At 38.6% G+C, this 16,875-nt stretch overlaps 1 protein-coding gene across 2 annotated transcripts in view; it reads right to left on the bottom strand.

Annotated features, from left to right (window-relative positions):
• Positions 1-16,875, bottom strand: part of chico — a 119,819-nt gene that overhangs the window by 81,505 nt on the left and 21,439 nt on the right. For both annotated transcript variants that reach the window (XM_064682910.1, XM_064682911.1), the window contains exon 3: positions 5,436-5,616. In XM_064682910.1, the coding sequence (XP_064538980.1) occupies positions 5,436-5,616 (181 nt within the window). The remainder of the gene's footprint in view (positions 1-5,435; positions 5,617-16,875) is intronic.

Below are 16,875 nucleotides of genomic sequence, written 5' to 3'. Positions count from 1 at the left end.
TGAAAGATACTTGATATATATACTATTTTAGAAGCTACATTTCAATTTTGATGACTCTAGCTCCTATTATTTACCAATATTGCTCAAATAACAGGATTTCGATATCGATTTTTATCGATTACTTGGGAACGGGGAAAGTTATCGAATATCGGGAACAAAATCTGCGCGGGCACTAGGAGGACCTACAGCTAAAATTTCAAGTCTTTAGCTCTTTTTGTTTCTGAGATCCTTGCGTTCATACATACGGACAGACAAACGGACATGGCTAGATCGACTCGGCTATTGATGCTGATCAAGAATATATATACTTTATGGGGTCGGAGATGCTTCCTTCTGCCTGTTACATACATTTGCACAAATACATTATACCCGTTTTACCCACTTTTAATGGGTTCAGGGTATAAAAAGAGCACGTCACTTATGACGGGACACAGACGCACGCAAGTGGACAATTTCACTCAAAAGGCTTCAGACCAAGAAGAACAAGGGAATAAAGACGCAGCCCCAGCCACGGTTGCTGATATTAATTAGGATAGTGACTAAAAATACGACAACGATCTGCTGACCGTCGAAAGACAGTTGGGACGGCAAAAAATTACATAAGAGTTAAGGAGTTAAAAAACATAATACATGTGGACTCCTTATTTACTGTGACATAAAACTTACGCGACAGCAGTTTATATTAGGGATGAGCGATATTTACTCAACCCGTTACAAGTAATAAGTATTTAAAAGTAACTAGTTACTGCTGTTACAGCTTCCAAAAGTAACAGCGATAAAAAATCATCCTATGACATGCACGGATAGTAAACCAAGGGTGTCCTTTTTGGTCGTTGTTTACTCAAAAGATTGATGCCTAAGAGATTTCTACGACGATAAGACAAATGACTGGATCAATGTTGATGGCGAAATTTGTATACACTTTACACGAATATATATTTTTCAGCATTTTTTATACATTTTAAAAACTTGCACAGTTTTTTAATTTCTATGGTTGCTGTCTTGTCTCCCCTGCTTGCCTATTATTATACTTGTTGTAGAGTTGAAGTCTTTATAACATATCTATACTCAGGTTGAGTACTGTGTCCGAGCTGAGTACTGTGTCACTGGCCTGTACTCAGGTTGTTCCTTTCGTACTCTTCAAAGAGCTGTGTACTGTGTCACTGGCCTGTACTCAGGTTGTTAATTTCGTACTCGTCGAAGAGCTGAGTACTGTGTAACACTCAGTATTCAGGGTTTTCCTTTCGTTCTGGCTGCAAAACCTAAGATCTGTGTAACTTATGTGTACTTGGCTGTTATTTTGAACTTGCAACTATACGGCTTCTTAACTAACTAGCTAACAAATAATATAATATAATATAATAAAAATAACATATATATTATACATGAGAACATAAAACTGCGCGCCTAAAAGTCAAGTAACAGTCGCTGTAATTTGTCTCTGAATTTTTTTTGTTACTGTCACAGTTGTCACTGTGATACAGAAATAACACTATCGATCATCCCTAGTATATATTACAACGTGTCAGAACCGTTGCGGTACCATATTTGTGACAACGTGAACTTCACAGGTGTCCATGATAGAATAGTCCTCGGGGTGGTAACGGATTAGTTTAAAGAAATGATGCAAAAGAGAATTAAGATATTTTCACCCTCTAAAGAGGCGTTGCCCTTCAATACATCAGTCCTCGCCACAACACTTACCGAGGATAACAAGGCGGTATACTCCAAGTTATACCCATATCCAATGGGCGTGGCAGATTTAGTAAACAACCAAATAGAAAAATGGTTAAAGGTTGTCATTGTCAAACCATCAAAGTCCCCATACAACAGCACAGTCTGAGTTCTTGACAAAAAATTATTAACGGCAATAAAATCAAGCAAAAGAAGCGAACTATTGGCAATCGCTATGCATGCCACAGATTCTAGCGAATCTGGGAAAGGCCAAGTTTTTCACTACATTTTAAATGAAAACTGGATATCACTGAAATATTGACGCAGTACTTCAGCGTCTATGCGTCGCTAACATGAGAATTTCCCAAGAAAAGATAGAACTTTTTAAGGAAAGCGTCGACTATTTGGGCCTCATAGTAACTAGAGGACTCGCATTCTAAGGTCTTCTCTTAGCCTGGCTAGTTATTACAGGGTATTTATAAAGGACTTCGCAATCATGAAGAGGCCATTAACTAATAAGGGGGAAATGGCTCAGTTAGTAAAAATATGTTAAGGAAGGTATAGATAGAATTTTACAAAGCACAACGTAAAGCATTCGAACGCTTAAGAAATATCATGGCGTTAGAAGACGTTAATGTACCCAAATTTTAAAAAACTTTTCGAGACTGACCACAGAAGCACTTCCAAGCGGCATCGGAGCAGTTCTATCCCAGGGAGGAAGACCAATAACAATGATATTAAGAACATTGCAGCAAAGTGATTCGCAGTATGCTCCCAGCGAAAGAGAATTGTTGGCCACTGTGTGGGCTCTCGGTAAGCCCAGAGAGTTACATATGTTTACTGACCACCAACCTCTAACGTTTGCAGTGTTAGAAAGAAACAAAAAATTCCAAAATCAAAAGATGGAACGCATTTATTGAGCATAACGGGAAAGTGCAATATAAACCGGAAAAACCATATGCCCTATCCCGACAGAAAGTGAATGCTTTACAAGATTAGCCGCAGCCTGACACAACCATGAGATTTCGTTTTGACCTACATGGTCGAAAAAACCGAAAAGACCTTAAAATGTTTCAGGAAACAAATGATTCTAGAAGAGGGGCATTATCCTCTAAAACGAAATATACTGTTTGGCAACAAACCCGCAACATCATATACTTCACAGACAAATGCACTCTTATGGAGATACTAAAGCTTGTAGTAAATCCAGATGTTGTAAATGCTTTCCATTGTGACCTCCCAATCTTGGCCAGTTTTCAACATGGGTTGGTACTTATGCTTCACAGCAATTAAGTTCTGGCACTGCAAAAAAAGAGCAAGTGGAGGTAATCACCACCGAGCGCAATCATGCACACAGACCAGCCCATGAAATAGTGAAACAAATGCTTCATGATCATTATTTTTAAAAAACGGCTAAGTTGGCTAGTGAGGCTATCCAAAACTGCAAAGTATGCACTAGAGAAAAGTGGGAAACGCCGATAGTAGAGAATTCCGGTGAAATTTTGCACATTGTCATTATTCTATACTGACAAAAAACAATTTTTAACCTGCAACGACAAGTTCTAGAAATTCGCCATTGTGCAACCCATCACATCTCGAGCGATAGCCGACATAACAGTCGGTTTGCAGCTAATAAATTCGTTACCAAAAACAAAGGTTATCTATATCAATACTGAAGCATAGAAATCAGTCAATATCTATGTCAATTATCGTTAATTCCCCTTCAATTAATAGCAGCTCAAATGAACAAGTTGAACGTTTTCACGTAACTTTAGTAGATATTGCCAGGTGCTTAAAAATTGACAAAGAAATTAACGACACAGTCCAACTAATTATAGGAGAAACAGTGGAATTCAACAAAGAACTTCACTAGGTCTGAGCAAAGACCAATTGACATAATACACGTCGAACAAAAATCTAACAGATGGCGTAACCTGGACGGACAAAGCTGGACGTTGCATAAGAAATAAAAAGAGAAAAGGCAAAAGGTTGTCCCCGTTATGCTCTGTAGAGATCTATCAAGCAGACCTGGCTGGCCTTACCAAGGGGAGGGTGGTCCATAAGGACAACCTAAGATACGGCCCTTTTATACCCAACTATATATTATATGGCTAGTAATAGAATCTAAAACAGTACTATAATTTAGCCTAACTAATCTTTTCAAGCTCGTGGGAGCACTCTTCACCTTAAAACCAATAATAACTTGGATCAACGACTACTCCCATGCCCATTACAAACCTGTTGCCATGGGAACAATATAGGTATGTAAGGCATTCAAGTAACTTGAACAGCATCGCAAATATTTTAAACGACGCCGCAAAATGTCCGATTTAGAGCATTTTGGAAATCTCTAATCCGTGTTTTAATGATGATAAGCCAGAAGCCTGGATTTCCTATGCACTGCATTGAAAGTTGTTGCAGAATGCAACAAGAGCGTTTTAGCTGTTACCGATTGTATCATGAACAACTAACTACTCAACCTTTCCATAAATCAGACCACGAACCTGCGCCCGCGGGTGGCACTCAGGGGGCTCAGCCCTTTGCCATACTTAACCCAGCGACCTTAACCCCATCACCTTGGTGGACGAGGGTATCATCATTGTCAACGAGCAATCAGCAAGGGTCAGTACAGATGTTGGACCAAGGATGGCAATTAATGGCACACATCTTACCACGTAAAGGGTCGTCCAAGCGCTGGTGTGCCGTTGGAGCAGGACTCAGCCTTTTCTTCAGGATTTCCACCTCTGCCAGCATCTGAGGAGAAGACGATCTTCGAGAGAAATGCAGAAGGTCGTAGAAATGACCGAGGACGGTCATAATTTAAGCGGGGGATTAGTAACAAAAGCGAACACGAACAATCATGATGCTGACACATTAAATAGTTTAGTTATTGCCCTGGGAGCAACGGCCGCACCAATAGCGAAAAGCTCTGAACGAGGCGCAGGGTCTGTGTTTGAGCTTATGCAGCCGGTGATGCCTTGCGGAAACGCAAAATTAGCTTAGCCAGGAAGAAAATAGTAGGATCATATGCGATATTCAGTTTTTTTTTTTATAATTTACATGTTTTTGCTGTTTTGCCTTGCTTGCATTGCCAATGCACGGTCTGCTTTCTAAGCCTTTTGTTATTTTTGCTTTTAAAAAAAATAATGAGTCGCTATTTTAGTTTAAAACTGTTGTGTAGCACATTAGCTAAAGATAATTAAACAAGACGATGCTTGTCCTTTCATTAAATTTGTATTAAACGAATTTATTTAACTTAATACAATAATAATTTATTTAAAAATGGCATCAACTTACAATTCAAATTGGGTAGACTATTTTAAAATCGCCATACAAAACACTTTGTAGTGTCAACTTATCAACATTGAATTTACTGAATTACTCAAAAAGTGTACATTATGTTTGCATTGAACATGAGATTATGAAAAGAAACTTATCTGATTATCTTAACAGCTTTGCCAAGCACATGTAAATGTTAACTTTAATAAAGTAAATGCAACAAGGAAGTAAAGTAAACTAATTTAACGATTAAAGTCTATTCCACAATGTCCACAGATTATAATATTAGTATGTAAATAATATTATTATTTTAAAATTATTAAAAAATAAAAATCTATCAATTGACAAATCTAACTGCAAAATGTTACAATGAAGAGTTTGTACAATGTAGAAGTCTTCGGAATACTGATTTTAGCTAATTCATAAGAGAACCTATATATTCGTATATTCCAGTTATTAATTTAATTTGTTCGGGTACGCACCTTCTAATAGTTGTTAAAAGTATCTCAACTTTTACAATTCGATTATCTCCATTCGCTAATTTTTCCGGTCCAATACATATGAATGTCAGTGATTTTGAAGTTAGGCAGCAATGATAACTTCCAGTGATTCCAACATGTACAGACATTCCTTTCTTTTGGACAACAACTTGCCAAACATATTCTAAAATAGAAATTGAATATTTAAAAGTTTATTTAAAGTTTATATAAATATATCAGTATCAATAAGCAGCGACTTTGGCCTTAGTTTATCTGTCTTTTGAAAAGCGAAAGATCCTTGTTGCCATAGTGTTTAGAGAAAACCCACCTGCAATAGAATTTTTTTATCGCCTCAAATGTATGGACGTTTATCACCTTAGTATTAATATTCTTTATTCTTTCCCTAACAAAAACTTACTCACAAACACAAAATTCTGCAATCTGCATACATTACGCTATGACTCTGTTTCATCTTTGATCGGATCTATGCAGTTCATGTTTTTAGTCCTATCTCTATTATTTTTTCAGTTCATAAATATGGCACTAGGGCAAACTCTTTATTAATTTTTCATACTATTCAAATTTAAAAACTATTACTCTCAGTTTTTAATTTATGACCAATCACCGAACTAAATATTTGCATGAGGCGAAAAAATTTGGATTTAAATTTTCGGACATTCTTTAGAGTTCTACGAAAGCTGACAATGAATTTCTCCTACAGAAACAGAGCAAAGACGTTTTTTGATTATTGCGCTTCTTGGAAAAACTTTGTGAGATAAATAGTCCGTGGATTTTATTAATCTCTCATATTATATACACATTAAGAAAACAAGTAAAATGCAGCTCGCGCTACGTGCTCGTTTGCTTTAGTAGTAATAAAGACAAATTAAAAAAAAAGTTCCCTTGGCAGGGTTTGAACTCGCAACCAACCGCATTACTTGCTGCCGCCTCTACGCAACAGCCACACCAGCAAAAAAGAATATAAAAATTAGTATCCTCGTAGGGTTCCAACTCGTAACTGACCGCGCCACTTTCCAACGCCGCTACTCAGTAGCCACACTAATAATCAAGTCTTGGTGAGAAAAAGAACTAATTAAAATAGCAACACAGAAAACAAACAATCGCAATTGCAATGCTGTTGATAGAATTCAAAGAAGACCCGCATGAATGTGTGTGTGTACATGTATACAAAAAATCTTGGAATTTGCGCTTGCTGCTGCGCGTGTTTGCAGGCCAAAATACATTTTCTATCGTGTTTCTTAACCGATCTTGATGAAATTTTCAGTAATAGATCTTATGGTACTAAAAAATATTCGTGTATTTTCAAAATGACAATTGCATTTGAATTATGGCTTAATTAGATAGGCAATACAAGTTGGTTTAGTAACATGATTTATAGCTTTCAGGTGGCAGCGGGGAGATGGCTATAGCTATAAAATGAAACATATTTGATATATATATATAGTATTGTAGAAGCTACATGTCAAGTTTGGTGACTCTAGCTCTTATTATTTACCAAAATTGCTGAAATAAAAGGATTTCGATATCGATTTTTATCTATTACTTGGAAACGGGGCAAGTTACCGATTATCGGAAACCAACTCGATCTGCGCATGGACTAGGAGGACATAAAGCTAAAATTTCAAGTCTCTAGCTCTTATAGGTTCTGAGATCCTTGCGTTCATACATACGGACAGACGGTATATAGTTTATGGGGTCGGAGATGGTTCCTTCTGCCTGTTACATACATTTGCACAAATACATTATACCTTTTTTTCTCATTTTCAATGGGTTTAGGGTATAAAAATAGTATACAAACCAAGCATCTAACATGCTTATTGATCTTAAAGAGAACTAAGCTCATAACATTTCAGGGTTGCATGAAAGCATAGCCTTCTGTATTAATAGGTCCAATGTCGTAACGCACATTCTATCTGAGTCAAGTTATATTAAAATCGAAATAATACATCATATAGCTACCTATAGTTATTATTTAAAGCTAATATATTGTATTTTTGGAAAACTACAATTCTACCACAACTTGCTTTGTGAGCAAATCCCAATAAGTTTGCACAAGCAGTTTGCTGCCAAACCATTCGTTCGTGCATCCGCTGCTTCAGATCATGGCAATCTAGCCGCAGATAGACTACAAGCCCTCCGCGCATTCAACATATATGCCTTTGATTTTTGTGGATGGTTATTTTCGTTTGTTTTGCCCCAAGGTGGTCCAAAGTGAAGTCGGATCTCACCAATGGTGCACTGAAATGCACAACTCAGACATTAACGACGGAGAGGCCTTCATAGGCAACACATTCCAGACAGCCCTATCGAGGGAACTCCAGGGCCAAGCCAGTATAACCTTGATTCGTCGATGGCGCAATGTCTCGAACCTCAAACACAGGCTTTGGAAGCGATGATCTCGGAAGTACATTACCAGCAATCAAATCTGAGGCAAGTGGAGCAAAGAGAAGAAGGTACCCCCATGAATAATAGCGACATTCGATGGGTAATCTTGAGGGCGTCTTAAAGCGAGAGGTCGGTTAGCGGTGCTGGCAATTTGGCACGCCCTAATTAAAACAATTTGTAGTCTTGTGTAAGTAGTTAAGGGCAGGGTGAATCAACAGTTGGATTTGTCGCTGGTGTTTTTTCACCTTAAGAGAATCTAGACATAAACTAAAATCCAACGCATCTTTTTTTTGTTTCGTCTTACTTAATCGATAATTTCAGAATTTTTTAATTTGTTTTATTATATAAACTTATATAATATTTCATGGCGCCCCCGGGTGGACTCTTTTAAAAGATAATTGTGTGTAAAAAGAAACTCAAGTGGTTTAACTGCAAAGCTGTTTCTCGCGAGTGAATTTAAATTAAAAATACAAATAAATTCGCGTCGGTCGGAAATATTTAAAAAATAATAATAAATCTGTTGGAGAATGCCAAGGAAAGTAGCTTCCAAAGTGGAACGTCCGGAACAGCAGGAATCAAATAATAAAGGGTAAATTAAACCTAGACTCTACAGAGTTAGAATGTAGATTAGAAATGCTGGCCTCACATATAGATACAGCGATAAATTTCAGACTCGAGTAGAAACTTTGACCCAGATGATGAGTATCGTGCCGAGCTCGAAGAACTTTGTATAACGACAAAGGCTCGTCTAAGGTCCGTTGTCAAGACATTGAGTCCTGCACCGCCTAAAGACAAGCCCGTTGCGGCTCCATGCACACGTCTTCCGCATCTGGCACTTCCCAAGTTTAGTGGAAAATACTCCGAGTTTAAGAATTTTATTAGCTTGTTCGAAACCCTTGTTTCTTAACGATCATGCGATCCCGAGCATAGAGAAATTCAATCATCTGATCTCATGTCTCTCAGGTGAAGCTCTAGGCACTGTTAGAGCGTTTCAAGTCACCGAAGACAATTATTTAAAAGCATTGGACAGCCTAAAGAGAGTATACGACAATGAATGTCTAATATTTAATGAAAATATTTCGGCCCTCTTTAGCCTGCCAAAAATAACGCAGCCTTCTGCGGCATCATTGAGATCAATGATTGACATTGTCTCCGCCATCTATGGCTCGCTCCTGTCAATAGGTGATGACAAAAACGCGATTCTTATTCACCTCGTTATGAACAAAGTTGACCCAATGACCAGACGAAAATGGGAGGATCAACTCGATTATGCAATCATTCCACTATGGAGTGATTGTGAAACAGCCTTGAATCGAAGTTATCAACACCTTTCTGCTGAAGAATCAGCCAAAGCTTCGTCCGATGGACCGAAGCCAGAGTCAAAGGCTGTTTCCAAAAACAATAGTCGAGGTTCGTTTTCGTTTTCTGTGGCTAGTGGAAGAAACGATCAAGTGACCCCAAAATGTTTATATTGCGGTTTCCAAGGCCATTCGATATTGAATTGCTCAGCATATGCCGCGTTATCAGTACAGCAGCGGTTTGAGTTCGCTAAGGCGGCTCCTTTATGCATCAATTGTCTTCTGAAGGGACACACTGTTGCCAAATGTAAGGCAAACAAGTGCAGAGTATGCAGTCGTTCTCATAACACACTGTTGCATGGATACTCTGCCGTTTCTAACACTCGAGCGTTACCACCACCCCTTGACTCCGCACAGGATCAACCATCGACTTCACATGCTATGCATGCGAATGTGTCTGATAGTGTAATCCTAGCTACCGCAGTCGTTAGCGTTAAAACGAGAAGTAGCGAGTTCATTTTGGCTAGAGCTTTACTCGATTCTGGATCACAAATTAATTTTGTAACAGACGAGCGAGCACAGTATTAGCTTACTTGGGATTGCTCAATGCAATGCAAGTAAGAAAGAAGGTTCATACAGTGGTGAAGTCGCGAGTCAATTGCAGTGAGTTCTCGTTAGATTTGTGGATTTTGAAGACCATTTCTGGTTACCAGCCTGATCATACGGTCAATGTCAGTGGTTGGAAAATCCCTGAGAACCTGCAATTGGCTGATCCACATTTTCATAAGCCACAGAAGATCGACATGCTCGTCGGAGCTGAGACGTTCTTTGAGCTTCTGTCAGTCGGTCAGATTAAACAAGGTCCGAATTGTCCGATTCTGCAAAAGACACTTGTTGGCTGAATTGTATCAGGGCGTTATACGCCGTTAAGTCATGAGAATACTCATGCTGTCAATCTGAGTTGCCAAGAAGTGTCTTATACCTCGATAGACAAAACATTGCAGAAATTTTGGTCATTGGAAGAGTTGCCTTCAGCCAAAAATGTCCGAGCAGTTGAACAGCAGTTATGTGAGAGCCACTTTTAAGATAATTTGGAAATACTGCCGTCAGGTAGATTTAAAGTAATAGCCTTTCTCCACTGGGCTTAAAAATGTCACATTTTCATGTTTTACATATTGGTGTTCCACCGGTTTTCGGTAACATGTGAGTGGCAAAAGTACTGTTTCTTTAAATAAACAGCTGATCGAGTTGCTTTAATTTACATAAGCGCCGCACAGATTTCCGTCCAAAAGTCAAATAATACAGCCCCGAAGTAGGGGCTCCGTTTAATTGACTCTATGCGAGATTTTGCCAACTTTAAATGTTAAAAACTGTGGGATTATTAAAAATTAAAATTATAATTTAAAGTTACCGCTTGCCTTCGCTGCAATATCAGCTGGTTTATGTTTACATGTATCACAACATCGATAGAAATCTCGATTAATCATCGCAAAATATACGAAATGTTCGGGGCGAATTTAAACATTTTTAAAAAATGTGACATTTTTAAAAATGTGTGAAATGTGTTTTCTTATGGGGAAACGTACAGGCCGCATTTTACACATTTTGCAAAAATGTGACATTTTCAGAAATGTGTTCAGTGGGCAGAGGCTATAAGACTGCCATTTAAATCAAATCGCAATCAGCTTGGTAACTCCTTTGAGGTAGCTAAGCGTCGTTTTTTGTCGCTTGAAAGACGCTTGTCTCGAGATCCCGAGCTTAAGCGCATGTACTTGGAATTCATGGAGGAATATTTAACTTTAGGTCACATGTCTGAAATAGATGATCGGATTCCAAGTACTCCACACTACTTCATTCCGCATCAGTGTGTTTTAAGACCACAAAGTACATCGACGAAGTTACGCGTTGTTTTCGGCGCGTCTTGTCGGACATCGCCTCAAATTGCGTTGAATGACCTTCTAATGGTTGGACCGACCATTCAAGAGGAGCTGTACTCGACTCTGCTTCGATTTCGACTCCACAAATATGCGTTGACAGCTAACATCAAAAAGATGCATAGGCAGGTCATGGTGCACGAAGCGGATAGAGATTTCCTGCTCGTAGTGTGGAGAAAGAACCCATCTGACTCTTTGATGTCCTTCAGGTTAAACACCGTAACTTACGGCCCTGCACCTACCACTTTTTTCACAATACGATGTTTAACAAAGCTAATTGAGATGAGCGAGTCGTCACCCCCAATAGCTGCCGACTTTATCAGGCGCGACTTTTACGTCCGTGATTTACTAACTGGTGCTACATGCGTAGAGAACATTCAGACAATTATGTCTGCAGTGTCGCAAATACTCATAAGCGCAGGTTTCGAACTAACCAAATGGTTTCCAAATTCTCCTGAGTTCTCCGCAACAAACGCAGTTAAGCTGATAACAATCTCAGAGTCTGACACAAGCAAAACACTGGGCATGTTGTGGTTGCCGAATGAAGATGGTTTTCAATTCAAGCTAGACGATTCATTCATGGGTCTTAGAGCAACAAAACGGAACATTCTCTCGGTGACATCGCGGCTATTTGACCCGCTCGGCCTGTTAAGCCCTTTGATAATCAAGGCAAAAATCCTACTCCAAGAGCTCTGGGATCTTCTCGCAGATCTTTGTCTTCGAGTCAGAAATCTCATAAGATTACCGATTGAACGGACGGTTCTTTGGTCTGATTCTTCATTGGGTTCAGTCACATCCTTCGTCTTTGGCAACATTTGTGTCAAATCGAGTGGCTGATATCCAAGAATGGACAGAGAAAGCTGAATGGCGCCATGTACCTCCAAAGCAAAACCCAGCAGATATTGTTTCAAGAGGCTGCGATGTCGATGAATTATTTGCGTCGATGTGGTTCGATGGGCCTTCATTTTTTAAGAAACCAAGAGAATCCTGGCCGGTTAACCAGCATCTAACGACAGATGAGATGCGAACTCTAGAAGTCCGAAAAACAGCTGTTGGACTAGCAGCTATGGTAGACCGACCAGATATCTTGGAAACTCTCGATAGTTTCTTATTGCATGCCAGGCTGCTGAGAGTGTTTGCTTATGTGTTCGATGGGCCTTCATTATTTAAGAAACCAAGAGAATCCTGGCCGGTTAACCAGCATCTGACGACAGATGAGATGCGAACTCTAGAAGTCCGCAAAACAGCTGTTGGACTAGCAGCTATGGTAGACCGACCAGATATCTTGGAAACTCTCGATAGTTTCTCATTGCATGCCAGGCTGCTGAGAGTGTTTGCTTATGTGTTCAGCTTTATTCAAAACTGTAAAACTGGAGAAGTACCATTTGAGCGAATCCCTACGGCACTCGAATGGAAAGAAGCTTTCGAGAAAAAGGTTGAAGTCATCCAACGAGTTGAATTTAAAGATAATATAGATAGAGCGTCTCAATCCATTTATACATGAGTTTAATGGATCTTGGTGCTCCTTTTCGTTGTTGCTAGTAGGGGTAGGGGGACGACTTGTAAATGCTCATATTTCATATGATGCCAAGTTTCCGCTACTTTAAAAAAAAAGGTTCCAATTCGCTAGAAGCTTTATTAGATACCTGCATTTGACGGATTGTCATGCTGGCCCAAGAGCACTCGTGAACCTTCTTCGTGAGAGACTTTGGCTTATCAACGCTCAAGAGGTCTGTCGTCAGACCATTTTCTATCTGTGGCGTCGATTTTTGTGTCCCAATTAGCACGACTTTTCGAATGCGTGGAAAGCCTACGTTTAAGTCGTACATAGCTCTGTTTGCTTGCTTCGCCTCCAAAGCGGTTCACTTAGAACTATTATTTGACTTATCCACTAATACATTTTTAATGGCTTTTCAAAGGGTCATCGGCCGTCGAGGAGTCCCACAGACCGTCCATTGCGACAATGCGACGAGCAAGTCGCCAGTTCCTGGAGTTGCGAGCTCGAATCGAGCTCATTGGCCCATTGAGGGCTCTGTCAGCAGAGGGGTCACCTGCTTGAATCGATGGCGAGCTGTCTAGTTGCTCAAGCAACAGTTTTGGCGGCGATGGTGAAAGGAGTATGTGCTCGGACACTAAGTGCGGCGCAAGTGGCACTTTCGCCTGCCAAACGTCGTCGTGGGAGAGCTGGTGGTCATCGCCGAGGACAATATGCCGCCCCAGCAGTGGCTGATCGGCAGAGTGACGGCAGTGCACGCAGGAGAGGACGGCGTCGTTAGAGTGGCAGACATTAAGACGGCTAGTGGCGGAAATTTTAAAAGACCGATCCACAATTTGGCTCGGCTACCCATGGAATGAAGCCCCAAGCGCTTCATGGTGGCCGGTGTTGGCGCTGATCCGCGCATTGAGTTAAAAAATGAATATTAAAAACATGAAGTCTAGTGTTAATTAGGTTTAGGGCGGAGCGAGAGCGCAATAACTCGCCTCGCTTCGAAGCCTTAGCGTAATGTAGGCTTAAGTTCAGTTATCGAATTATATCAAAGCGATACGCACTAAATCGCATAACAATCTTTTAAAGCCACCATAATTTTTTAATTTGTTTAATTATATAAACTAATATAATTTTTCACTAATTATAAAAATATTATAATTGTTCACAAGCCTTTTAGTCGATAGACGGCACATGAGAAGATATTTTAATGTTAAAATAAACTTCAGATGTAAATAATCCATCAATATAATATGTAAAAAACAACGGAACTTATTATTAATTCTACTGTGCCAGTGTCAAAGTAATGTTAGATATATACCTAATTTACACTATCATGGGATGGAAATATCGGCATAGTCGCGAAATACAATTGTCTGTTGAATTTATTAGCACCTCGGAATTGGTTTATAGTCAGACCAAATAATATTGAACGTTATATTAATACACCAACACACACATACCATATTAAAATAATATCAACTGAAAAGTTTTCATAGTGCTTAAGTCGGGAGTGGCCGATTGTTAAATACCTTGAATCTTAAACTAAAATCCGAAGTAGCTTCTATAAAAATATATATAGAAATGTAGAGAAAAATGAACTGAACCGGTTGCCATCACAGTCGTAAAAACAACTGACCTATTTAAAAAAGTAAAACAAACAAGTAAGAGTCTCTAGTCGGAAGCTCACTAGGGGATACCCGAACCCTCTTTTACGAACACCATATGCAACTTGCGCTACGAGCTAGTCTGCTTTAGCAGCAATAAAAATAAATCAACAAAAAAAAATAGTTCCCTTAATAGGACTCGAACTCGAAACAGACCTCACGACTTGTAACCGCTTTTGCGTTCTGTTCACCAACAGAAAAACTTTTAAAGTATTGGCACATACACACAGCCCAGAATACAATACAATCGCAATTGAAATGCTGTTGATAGAATTAAACAAGTAAGAGGCTCTAGTCGGGAACTCCCGACTAGGGGATACCCTGAACCCTCTTATTTCAACACCAACACGCTCGTTTGCTTTAGTAGTAGTAAAGATAAATTTAAAAAAAAAAGTTCCCTTGGCAGAGTTTGAACTCGCAACCGCACTACTTGCCGCCGCCTCTACCCAACAGCCACACCAATAATTGAATCTCAGTGAGAAAAAAACGAATTAAAATAGCAGCACAGTAAACTATACAATCGCAATTGCAATGCTGTTGATAGAATTCAATGCAGAAGCCGATCTTCAATCCTTAACCGATCTTGATAAAATTTTCTGCAGTACATCTTATTGTGTTATAGAATATTTGTGTATTCTCAAAAAGTCAATTGCATTTAATTGTGGCTTATATCGGTGGGCAATATAAATTGAAGTTTTTACATGATTTATTGCTATGTGGTGATAGCGGGGTTGTGGCGATAGCTTTAAAATGAAAAATGCTTGATATATATATACTATTCTAGAAGCTACATGTCAAGTTTGGCGGCTCTAGCTCTTAAATTACTGAAAAAAACAGGATTTCGATATTGATTTTTATCGATTACTTGGAAACGGGGAATATATCGAATATCGGAAACAAACTCGATCTGCGCGGGCACTAGGAGGACCTACAGCTTTTTTTTTTTTATATTTTCTTAAATATATTTTGTGTTTCTTAACCGATCTTGATGGAATTTTAAATTTTTTTTCTTATTGTGCAATAGAATAATAGTATATTCCCAAAAAGTCAACGGCATTAAAATTGTGGCTTAAATTGGTGGGCAATACAAATTGGTTTATTTACTTGATTTATAGCTATGTGGTGGTAGCATGGAGGTGGTGATAGCTATAAAATGAAAATTAAAGTTCTCGATCCATGTATAAAGCTCTTTGTTCGATTGAACACAGTTGTCTATTCACATATAGCGTCTCGTAATATTGACCACGAATCTATAAGTTAACAAGTGCCCCTTGCACGTAGTAATTTAGTACTACTTTATAAGAAAGTTTCGCTTTGGCAATAAACGTTATCCGGCAATTGCCTTTAAATCGCTCGTTTCATTTCTATACCAGCATTCTAAACAAGTGAAGTCGAACACCGATTCACGCTGACAGCCCGCCACTGGATCACCAACAACATTGAATTGAGCCGGATGCCTACCGACATATTTACTGGATTCATCGTAGACGCAATTTCCATAATTTATATGCCTAATGGTCAGAGATACTTCCTCTGCTTGTACATACAATTTCCCAACATAATTTAACCATTTCTTACTCTTGTACTATAACATTGTCATGAAATTTTTAACGCATAGAAGGTGCCAAGTAGATATAGCCATGTGCGTCTTTGCGTCTCTAAATTATAACTATCGTATTAAAAGTTGCACAGGTCTGCCTTTCTGTTGCAGGCAGTACATATGTAGGAAACGGCTGGAGCGAACAACTATATCACATATCTGATATTGCAACAATCGGACGATGAGTAGGTTCTTGTATAATAAGCTTTTTTAATATTCAAGATATCCTGACTCCCCTCTGCATTTATAGGTTTCACTATGCTCCCTACGTATATGCAAAATCAGATAAACATAGGACCACTAAATCATATAGCTGCCATAGAAATATCGGTGGAAAAATAGGTTATCGTAAGAAAAACTTTTTTGTTTATCAAGATATCATGATCAAACTCTTTATTTACAAGTTTCACAATGCTTATTACATATGTGCAAAATGTTACCAACATAAGACCACTATATCCTACTGATGCCATTGTTTTTAAAGATCAAACTCGGCATTTATAAATTTAACTATGCTCTCTACAATCTTATCAACATCGGTGCAATATTTCATATGGCTGCCGTAAGAACGATTAGTTGAAAAGTAGGTTCTTATATGGCAATATATTGTGTTTTCTACGATATTTTTATCAAGCCCAATATTTACGAACTTCACTATGATTACACATATCCAAAATTCGATTTTACACATTTTCAATAGGGAATGATAAAATTGATTGTTACTTACATAATAACATACATAAAACACAAAACGAAAAATTGTTATCTGACCTATTACATTATATACATATTAACAATTAAAAACAAAAATTTTTTATTCCAAATTAAATTCAAATTCTACGTTGATTCTTAAAAAAGGGACTTGTAGTGATAACTAATGCTATATTTTACATCGTATTATTTATGCGCTTTGTGCAACACTTTGCATAAAAAAACCTTAAATAACAAAATAAACGCATGTCAACATTCAACGTTAAGCACACACTTTCTTTAAAATTCACGCTTAACATGATTGACCACTACCGATATATCTACTTTTCCACTTTTGGCCC

This window comes from Drosophila montana, unplaced genomic scaffold (genome assembly GCF_035044405.1).
Source record: "Drosophila montana isolate Dmon_TW-CO22-7 unplaced genomic scaffold, ASM3504440v1 contig_2537_1, whole genome shotgun sequence".
NCBI classification, from domain to species: domain Eukaryota; kingdom Metazoa; phylum Arthropoda; class Insecta; order Diptera; family Drosophilidae; genus Drosophila; species Drosophila montana.
The sequence above is the reverse complement of the archived record's forward strand: the minus strand, read 5'-3'. Positions and strand labels throughout refer to the sequence as shown.